Source organism: Eucalyptus grandis, chromosome 6 (assembly GCF_016545825.1).
Source record: "Eucalyptus grandis isolate ANBG69807.140 chromosome 6, ASM1654582v1, whole genome shotgun sequence".
NCBI lineage: Eukaryota > Viridiplantae > Streptophyta > Magnoliopsida > Myrtales > Myrtaceae > Eucalyptus > Eucalyptus grandis.
The window spans coordinates 44,405,859-44,416,677 of record NC_052617.1 but is presented as its reverse complement, the minus strand read 5'-3'; the positions used below and the strand labels follow the sequence as shown (position 1 = coordinate 44,416,677).

Sequence of the window (10,819 nt, the reverse complement as noted above, 5' to 3'; positions counted from 1 at the left end):
TAGCGGTCGATTCTGAGTCTTCAATTGAGATGTCATGAATTTCAATGACAGGTTTAGCTATGCAGGGTCTAAAAGATCTTCCTCAAAGGACTCTGATGAATGTACAAAGTGTATAGTAAATGACTTACAATCATGTTTTAACCCTTGTATGGCATTAAGGATCTCTTGGGAAAAGAAGCAGCTTTCGACAGCGCAACTCAAGAACATAAAAAATGTACCGTCAATCACTCCTACGACTCGCGTGCTGAACAGAGCATTTCACAGTTTAAGCCTCCGTCACCAACGAAGGCGAGACTTCACCCATGCACATGCATCACGGGTGAAGCCTGATGGGGGCGTCCGTTAACGACCCGAGAAGATTGTCCGACCAGTTCTTAGTTATTCCAGCGTTGTACTCTTTCTTCGGTTACTTGACATGGTAGGTTTGCCGGGTGTTTCTTTGGCTTGTGACCTTCGTATTTCATCCACCCGAAGTTCTCTGTCAAATACAGATCTGCAGATGACTGTAATCAAGTCCAAGTCAAATGCCGCCAACTCTGAAGTTTTTCTTGAGGGGACGAAGTTTCTTGCACGATTCCAAAATTTGTCTGTTGTTAAAAGTCTTACGCCAAGAGATATGGTAGATATCCCTGTCTTAGGAGAGTTGGACATTGAAGATCCAGATCTCTAACAAGAAACGAATCTTTCGCTCTTCACTCATCTCTTTTCTGTCACTGTTGTAATCTTGGCCTACTTACAACAAAACGACAATCCAAGTGTCTTTATTTATGGAATATAAATTATTTAGAAGATATTTTCCTAAAAATCACTTACAAAAATGAATGAATGAAAAAAATAATTCATCGTCTATAAAAATGTTTAGATATAAATTTTTATCGATAATGAAATATTTATATTAACTAAATATTTAAAGTAATTTAGGTAATTATTTAAAAAAAAATTCAAATCATTCATTTCACGTAACAAACAGATTTTTTTTTCAGGAATAAATAGAGCCTTGACAAGACACTGTTTTTCATTATCCTTCTTTGCTTTAATAAAAATGGAATTATTTTAATAAAAATATATCTAACCTGACCTCTCTCTCTATTTTTATTTTATTTTTTTGACAGTTTAATCCAAGAAAATCGTCTGTTTCATGATTATGTTAAGCGACTCCAATCTGCTTGATTGCGGAAGTACTCGGCGGGATTGCGGACGTTTCGGGGTTCCGACTTTATCGGGGATTGAAGGGAATATCCCTCCTCGGAATTGGGGAGGGCAAGAAAACTGACCGATGAAACATATTGGAGTGCGACAGAAGAGTGAGGACAGCTAATCACCTGCAAATTCTGCTGGTAATTTCAGAAGTAAAGAGCTCCGATACGTCAATGTAACCTCAATACCTCAAGTTAGGGTTTACGATATACGTCAATTTGGAACAAGAAAAGAGGTCAATATCAACAAGTCAAGTTTGATAACATCATCTCCCGGCAAGCCACGCCGACGATTTTATATTAAATTAATGTCACATTGAATTTTTCGATAAAAATCACTCAATTAAGCACGTTTTAAAAGCCATAGCACTTAATGACTGGCAATGACAAGTCCTATGGCTACCTCAGAATCAGATAGGGATATTATAGACAAGAATTTGCTAAATCATAGAAAGGCCTCTCATATTATTATAGAATTAATCTCTTGATCTCTATGTTTTTGCTGCTTCTCTTAACCCCTACTGTGATATCCTTGATTAACTTGCCAATTCCATACTGAACCTCACGATTTTGTCATTTGGCATACAAGCATATACTTTCCTATGAGGTCACCTATTCTTATAGTGTTCTAGTCTAGGTTCACTTAACTTTGGAGGTCTAAAGCAAACATTGTCATTACATCAAAATGCACTTCCATGAGTTGATTCCAAGTTTCAAATATATATCTTATAATCACTCTCATTCTATTCGATGCCTAGTTTAGTTTATTCTTATTTCCTTCATCATTCTAAAACTTGCAAGGAGTCACTCTTTGTTTATGCCCTTGGGCCTCGATGACCATTCTTTGCGGTTGTCGGACTAGATCATTATAGGCCCATCGGCTTTTGCTTGATTCGTCCCCTAACTACAAACCTACTAGAGGGGTGCCACTCCGATACCATATTGTAACATGTTTGGATTAACTCACTTAATGTATTGTCTGTTTTGGCCTATCTTATACCAAATATTATGATTTTGTATTTTAATGTACAAATAGGCATTTTTCCAAGGAAAAACTTATCATTACATCAAAAGGCGCCTCCATGAATTAATTCCAGTATTGACTTATATATCTCCGAATCATTATCTTCTTGTTTGCTACATGATTCTGATTTTTCCTACCACCTTCAACATCCTAGAATCCACTAGGAGCTTCTCCTTATAAACCCTCCAATCTCAACAACCACTCCTACCCCTCATTAGACTAGGTCCTTATAAGCCCACCTACTTTCGCCTGGTTTGCCCCAAAACCATACACCTACTGGAGGAGGTCCCACTCTGATAACATATTGTGACATCCATGGATTAATTCACTCAATGTATTATTTATTTTAGGCCATCCCATACCGAGTCTCACAATTTGTCTTTAGACATACAAGCAAACACTTTCCTAAGAGATCACCAATCCTAGTATTACTATAGCTTGTGCTCGCTTGAACTTTAGAGTTCCAATGTAGAGTTTGTTATTACGTCAAAAAGCGCCTCTATGAGTTAATAGCTCTCCCCCTAATCAATGCATAGTTTGGTTTATTCATGTCCCATTCACCATCCTAGAAACTTGTCAAGAGCCACTCTTTGTCCAAACCCTCTAACCCTAGCAACCACTCTCCCCGGCCGACAATATCTTAAGTGAGTTAATCCAAATATGTCACAATATATATTTCTTATAATTGCTCTCCTCCTGTTCGGTGTATAGTTCAATTCATTTCTATCCCCTTTGCCATCTGAGAAGCTTGCCAGGAGCTACTTTTTGTTTAGGCCTTTTGGCCCTTGCTACTACTCCCCACCCTTGTTGGACCGAGTCATGAACACCTACTGCACTTAAACCCGAAGAATTACAAGCTGGTCATAGGCCTGGCAGTTTCTTTCGGGGCTGTTTTTCATATGTCTGGTTCTAGCTATCTATATAATACAGAACAAGAAGAAGAAAATGAACCGTCTTCAAGGTATATCTCTCATTCTGATCTGTTACTAGATTGTTTTTATGTTCTGCTGCCACAGATGTTGCGAATGGCCGTGATGTTCTCACCTTTTATTTGTTCGATGCGCTGCCAGCGACATTAGGCTGGTACTTAGATCGGGCTTCTTCATCTTCTGACAATAAATTATTGAACAGCATGATATTGCAGTACTTGGAATATAATGCGCGTCTTTTGCACCTTGTGCGCGTATTGACACCACTTTCCGCTTGTTATTCTCCTCATTATGCTAAATTAGGGGATCAGCTACAGTTGCTGCACTTTTCTGTCACTTACAAATGGATATCTTGGGAGATCTCCAAATAAGTTATTCTATTGTTGCCCTCATTTAGTCTCTCACCAAAGCCTTCTGTTTCTCATAGAACCGATGTACACCCCCGTGTACTTTGTTAACATTTCACTCGGCCATTATCAGGTTTTTGGTTAATTTTAAGGATAAGTGTATTGAAAATCATAAAACTTGTCATGAAAGTGCAACTTAGTGCTAAAACTTTCAAAGGATATAATTAAATTCTAAAACTTTCAAAAATTGCAATCAAATCATAAAATTTGTTAAATTGGTACAATCGGATCCTTTTCTTGATTGTATTTTTTATAGTTTTATAACTCAATTGTATTCTTGTGATATATTTTAGGACTTAACTGCACTTTCGTGATAAGTTTTAAGAGCTAATTGTACTTTTTGAAAGTTTATAATTCAAAGTTTTAGGATCTCTAGTGCATTTATTTCTTAATTTTAATTACTGTTCCACGTAAGCAATGGAGCTAAATCTAAAGTTTTATCATGAAGAGAAGAAGTCGGTTGATCTCAATCAAATCCATTGAAAGCATTTGTCCGTTATATAAATGAAGCTGACGGGAAGGTACTCCGTATCACTCTTGTTCACTTTCCCATCATACTTTCCCGATGTTTTTCATTATTCACATGCTCTGGCAATATCAGGGACTCACCGATCGGATTTTACAGAGAAGTTTCTCGGGTCCTTGCAATGCACTTGAACGTAATCTAGACGCAGGCCAAAGCGAAGGTTTTGAATCAGGAGACACCTCCGAGAGCCGAAAGGAAGATCTTGAGTTACCTTCACTCGACTTAGCTACAGTAGCTATCGCTACCATTAACTTCTCGACAGATAAACTTGGAGAAGGCCATGCTGCACCTGTCTACCAGGCAATAACTAGCGCATGCTATCCTCTTCTTCGATGAATGCATTATGCCATTCTATTGTCAGGCAAACCTTTTTTAATGAAAGGAGATGATATGGTGGCCATCTTAGCTAAAGATTCTATATGTTCATCAACAACGTAACCAGCTGGTTTGTTATTTTTCATGAAACTTTCGCTTTTTAATATATACAGATTAAGATCACCGTAAGTTCAAATTTTCGGCTGTTCTTTGAAACTCAAACATGTGATGGGAAGATGTAAAGGAGTTCTCTTACCAATATCCTACGTCTTTAGCTAAGGCATTTTGGTGCTCGAGACGGTCAGCAGGAAGAGAAACGGAGGGTTTCCACCATCCGGACCAAGAAAATGTAAGCTCAGAAATTTTTCACCTCCCAACATCAAGAATTTCCTTCTGAGGTACTAACGTCCATACATATGCCCCTATCGTGTGTGCAAAAATGCCCTGTGGATAGGCCGAGCACTTCTGCGGCGGTTCTGATGCTGGGAAGTGACATTGAACTGCCTCTTCCAAAAGAGCCAGGTTTCTTCAATGGAAGGCACCTGTTTCAAGAACACATCCAAACGAAATCAACATGACATTGTTGTCTCCTTGGTGAAATGCGCTTCGTAGTAATACATTCAAACGTAACTGGACAAAAGTGTTGGGACTGTGACAGAAATGTACCACTTTTGACAGCACGGTCCCTATTAATGTGCAATATATACTGATAAGATTGGAAATTGTTTTTCATCATACTTTCTCACTGTTACTGATGCACTAGGATTAATCTGTAGCGGAATGCTCGACAATCAAAAACTCATGCTGGACGTCTTAATCGAGAATCATTCTAATAGCTTGGAAGTTGGAACCTTTTCTTCTTGCTTTTTTGCCCATATAACCATTGGCAATAATCTCCAGGATGACGACTATTTAGGCTTTGTTCCTTTCATGAAAAATATGAAGTTTTTCGAAAATGATTTTCATGAAAATGACGATACTTTTCAAATTCGGTTGAAAGCTGAAAATGAACTGTAAAAACATTTTTTGCCGTTTGGTATATAATTTGATTTTCTGGGGAATTACCACAGCAGCAGTGGGTGGTCCGTCAGTCGGCTGAGGAAGAAGCAAAAAAAAAAAGAAAAAAAAAAGAAAAAAAATTAAATTAAATTAAAAAAAAAATGAATTTTTAAAAGAAAAAATTATATATAAGGAAAAGGTGTTCTATGAAAGAAATTGCTTGGCCTAGAGATGAAAGAAAAAGGACAAGCGGAAAATATTGTCCCTACTTTTTAAAATACCTTCCTTGACTAGTTTATTCGTGAACCAAGCGCTGAAAATTCAAAAAGCATTTTTCTAGAAGTTGTCCCCCGTGGAAAGAACAAAGTCTCAATTCCACCAAAACTTCTGAAAGTTACCCAACAGCCGTCAGCAATAAACCAAGAAAAAAAAAACAAGAGAACAGAATTAGTCAAATGTATGATTCTAAAGCATGGTTGGACCAACCAAAGATATCACAGGATTTATATTCTCGGTCAGAATAATTAGTTGCATAACTTAGGACACAAGTGGATCTCATTCCAGTCCTTCATTATTCTTATCCAAAGTCTACGTACATTTTATTAGTGGACAACTCAGATTGACCGGTAGATGTGAAATGGGTTTATGATATGCTGTGGAGTAAATTGCCGGTTGCCCTGTAGGAAAAGCAATCCTGCTAGACTTGTAACTTCCCATTTTCTAAAACTATAAGCAATTGAACGGTAGAAATTTCTTCTTAACGATGTGCTATTGCAGGTATGAGAACTAGTATTCACATATACCCACTACTGATTTTATTTTCAATCTTTTCGACCTTGGTTCCGTAGGTCAATGACTCGAGTCATAAATTATTGATGTTCCATCAGCTGTCTATCTTTGATTTAAATAGTCAGTTTTCTTTTATGAGCTAACTCCCAGAATTGACTGTCCACTATTTATTTATGAATATAGGGGGAGTGGGCATTGGGCTGGTGGAAATAGGACATTGTCAAAAGCAATTATATTCACAATGATTTGAAGATTTGGCATTTAAGAAAAGAATAATTTATAGTAGAATCTTCGAGATCTTTAACATTAATAGGATACCGTGTGAGATCAGATATATACTTCCGTTAGGGAAGTTGATGGGAAGGCCATAAAAGGCAAGTAGAGACCGTTTCGTCATTTTCCGCTACTGTTCCTACGTAGGTCAACTCACGAGAATGAACAAAAGTCAATGGAAAATGAGAACTGCATCCATACCAAACTCATAATTTGTCGAAGAATGAGCACTCGCCAAGTTGGCCAGATTTCTTCAAACAAAATGGCTGAGTGCTCTGACCAATAAAATTTTAGGAGTCCAAACGTGCCCGCCACCTCCGGAAGGAGAAAATTGAAATTCCCTTGGACATTCATAGTTCAGAAGGAAGACCATGGGGGTTTGTTAGAGTTCTTTTTTTTTTTCGGATTCTTCTCTTAATGATATGAACTTCCGATGTCATCGAAGAGATTGATGAGAAGATTGAGGACGTTCATGGTAGGCTCTACCAAATTCATCCTCTTGTCCACTTTGTGCTGCATTTTTGTTGTATCTGCTGCTCTGGACACTATTGCAGAAAACCAATCAATCAGAGATGGCGATACAATAGTCTCAAGCGGCGGGAACTTTGAGCTAGGATTCTTCAGCCCTGGGAAGTCAGGATTACGCTATTTTGGAATATGGTACAAGAAAATATCTTACGGAACGGTAGTATGGGTTGCCAATAGAGACTTGCCCCTGAATGATTCTTCTGGAGTCGTTAAGATTGTTGATCCCGCAGTTCTCACCATTTTCAGTGGAGATAATCGCAGTGTTTGGTCTTCGAACTCATCTTTAGCTGCAACAGGTGCAGTTGTGGCTCAGCTCCTAGATTCAGGGAACTTTGTCCTGAGACCTGAAAATGACACCGATCCAAGTAAGTACCTGTGGCAGAGTTTTGATTACCTGGGTAATACTTTTCTTCCAGGTATGAAGTACGGCATAGACTTAAGGACAGGCCGTAACCGCATCCTGACATCCTGGAAGAGTCCGAATGATCCCTCTACTGGTGATTACACAAACGGGATGGACCCTAGTGGAGTGCCCCAGTTCTTCCTGAGGAAGGATTCTACCATTACTTTCCGTTCTGGACCGTGGAATGGCCTCCGCTTCAGCGGGATGCCGAATCTTAAACCAAACCCAATTTACAACTTCAAGTTTGTATTCACCAAGGAGGAGGTCTATTACACCTATAATCTCACGGATAGCTCGGTTGTCTCGAGGATGGTTTTGGACCCGTATGGTGTCCTCCAACGTTTCACGTGGATTGACCGCACTCAAGGGTGGAACCTGTATTTGACAGCTCAGATGGATAATTGTGATAGGTATGCATTATGTGGTGCTTATGGAAGTTGCGACATTAATAATTCCCCTGCCTGTGGATGCTTGAAAGGGTTTGTGCCAAAATATCCTCAGTATTGGGCAATGTCGGACTGGTCGGGTGGGTGTGTGAGGAAGACGCCGCTGGATTGCCAGCAAGGAGAAGGGTTTTTGAAATACTCTGGTGTGAAATTGCCAGACACACAGCATTCATGGTATAACAAGACAATGAATCTCCAAGAGTGTGAGAAGGTTTGCTCAGAAAACTGCTCTTGCACTGCATATTCAAATATGGACATCACTGGTAGCGGCACCGGATGCATACTTTGGTTTGATGGCCTGATAGATATCAGAAATTATGCTGATAACGGGCAAGATATTTACATAAGGCTGGCTGCCTCTGAATTAGGTAAGAATTTCAATTACCATACTAGAAAACTCGAGCCTCTAGTGCTCATGATACTTATCCTTTGTAAATGCATGTATTAACATTGTAAATCATTTAGATGCTAGTCCATTTCTGAGTATGATGTCTGATGCTGATTGATATGGACTTATGGACACTATGCAGCGGCATATAGAAGCTCAAAAGGGAGGAAACGAGTTCAGACCATAGCTATCCCAGTATCATGTGGAGGATTACTTCTCATTGGCCTATGTCTGATCTTGAATATTTCAAAGAAAAGGAGGAAGAAGAGGAAAAGCAGAGAAGGTAAGAATTTTTAAAGATTCCAGCAAGTTTTGGCTCCTGTGAATGTGTTTTGAAAGATTTTTCTCCCAAACTTTCACCATATGAGCACCACTTGGAACCAAATAGAGGGAATTAGTTCTTCTGTAGTAGTATGAGAGTATCTCTGCCCTATCTGCATGAATAACCAACTATTTATACATTTTTTATTCTTGGATTTTGGAAAAAAGAAAAATAGAAATAGTTCAATCGAGACTCTTTAGCTCAAGAAAGACTTGAAGCGGAAGTACCTTTCCATAGCATCTACTAAATTCTTGTTATTTAAGGAATGCAAGAATAATAACCGTTCTGCATTCTTCATGTCCCAATACCTGTTAGTAGGAAGTCAGAGACTGCTATAGGCATTGATGTTTCTTCTCTGCAGAGGTCGGCATGCAGAAGCCAGAGCAAGACGGAACTAAACAAAATGAGAACACAGATTTGGAACTGCCGTTGTATGAATTTGATACAATAATTACTGCCACGAGCCATTTCTCAATTGAGAATAAGCTGGGACAGGGAGGCTTTGGACCAGTCTACAAGGTATCAACATGTTTAATACCAAAAGAATACCTAGCTATGTCGATGTTTTTTATCTGGCTAAAAAAACTGAATTACCGAGTTAGATCAACCTGCAAACTTTTACCAAAATATTGCAGGGTCTATTGGAAGATGGAAAAGAAATAGCGGTGAAGAGGCTTTCAAAAAGTTCTCGACAAGGACTCAGAGAGTTCAAGAATGAAGTACTATGTATAGCCAAACTTCAGCACCGGAATCTGGTAAAGCTCTTAGGGTGTTGCATTCAAGAGGAGGAAAGGATGCTGATTTATGAGTACATGCCAAACAAAAGCTTGGACTCCTTCATATTTGGTGGGCTCCTTAAAACCTTTAGAAACTCAACTTAATGAGGCCTATGTATGCTCAGACAGCCTAGTTAGTGATAAACCACTGACGTATCCGTCACCAAATTTAGCTTCTAGATTTCAGTCTAGAAGGGGGGCGTCATATTATATGTGCACAATTTCCAGTGGCGGCACAACTGACTGACTTGCATGAGAAAACATGTGCAGATCAAAAGCGAAGAACAGTACTGGATTGGCAGAAGCGCTTTCAGATTATAAATGGCATTGCCCGGGGGTTATTATATCTTCACCAAGATTCCAGATTGAGGATCATCCATAGAGATTTGAAAGCTAGCAACATCCTACTAGATCACGAGATGAACCCAAAGATCTCAGATTTTGGCATGGCTAGAAGTTTTGGAGGAGATGAATGTGAAGGAAATACCAACCGAGTTGTCGGAACATAGTAAGCACTTGTCCTCATGAATTTCTTTTCTTTTGACTCAAACCATACATAAAATTGTGAAGCAACTTAAATTGTGTGGTGCAGTGGTTACATGCCTCCAGAGTATGCAATTGATGGCCTGTTCTCAGTAAAATCTGATGTATTCAGCTTCGGTGTGTTGGTGCTGAGATAGTAAGCGGGAAGAGAAACAGGAAATTCAGCCATCCTGATCACAAGCTTAACCTACTTGGCCATGTACGCATTCATTATCCGAGCAACCTCTGTTATACAAATTCTGTCATTTGTGCAGCATGCAATCACATTGTTTTAATTTTTTCCCCTCACCAGGCATGGAGACTGTCCAAGGAGATGAAATCTTGTGAACTGATTGATCCATCAATTGCAGAATCGTGCGTTGAATCCGAAGTGCTAAGATCAATCCATGTGGCTCTATTATGTGTGCAACAAAGTCCCGACGACAGGCCTAACATGTCAACAGTAGTTCTGCTTTTGAGTAGCGACATAGCATTGCCTCCACCTAAAGAGCCCGGCTTCTTCAATGAAAGGGATGTGTCTGACATGGATTACTCATCAAACAAGCAGGACCTTTCTTCAAGCAATGCAATAACAGTTACTTTACTAGAGGGTCGATAAAATTCAAAAGCTGCATTCACCAAAATGCTTAGTTATTTTTATCACAGGTATGCTTCCAATGATCTTGCGATTAAACATTGGACTTTCACATATTGGAAGAGATTTATATGCAGCTTCAGTGTAAATAAGCATCTCATTAGAGAGAGAAGGAGCACATAAGCCCCTTTGAACGGTTGTGATACTTGTTTTTCCCACGTTCCTTCGGAACAGGAAATAGTGTTTTTGCTATAAGTTGGTACTGTCTATCAAGGCTGATTTATTGAGGCTCTTGCAAGTTGTGGCATTTCAAGTCAAATTGCCTATATCTGTGAGGTTAGAACATTGCTTCAACCACTACTCAGCTCTCCATTGCGACAT

General features: G+C 39.1%; 1 protein-coding gene across 1 annotated transcript; it reads left to right on the top strand.

The window, feature by feature from the left end:
- The first annotated feature begins 6,739 nt into the window (after window positions 1-6,739).
- On the top strand, window positions 6,740-10,819 carry LOC120294976 (G-type lectin S-receptor-like serine/threonine-protein kinase At4g27290). Its single transcript, XM_039316162.1, is given in 8 exon segments — window positions 6,740-8,203; window positions 8,366-8,506; window positions 8,907-9,064; window positions 9,181-9,391; window positions 9,592-9,829; window positions 9,914-9,990; window positions 9,993-10,063; window positions 10,157-10,819. Coding segments are annotated over 8 exon segments (2,514 nt in total). The 5' UTR covers window positions 6,740-6,891; the 3' UTR covers window positions 10,463-10,819.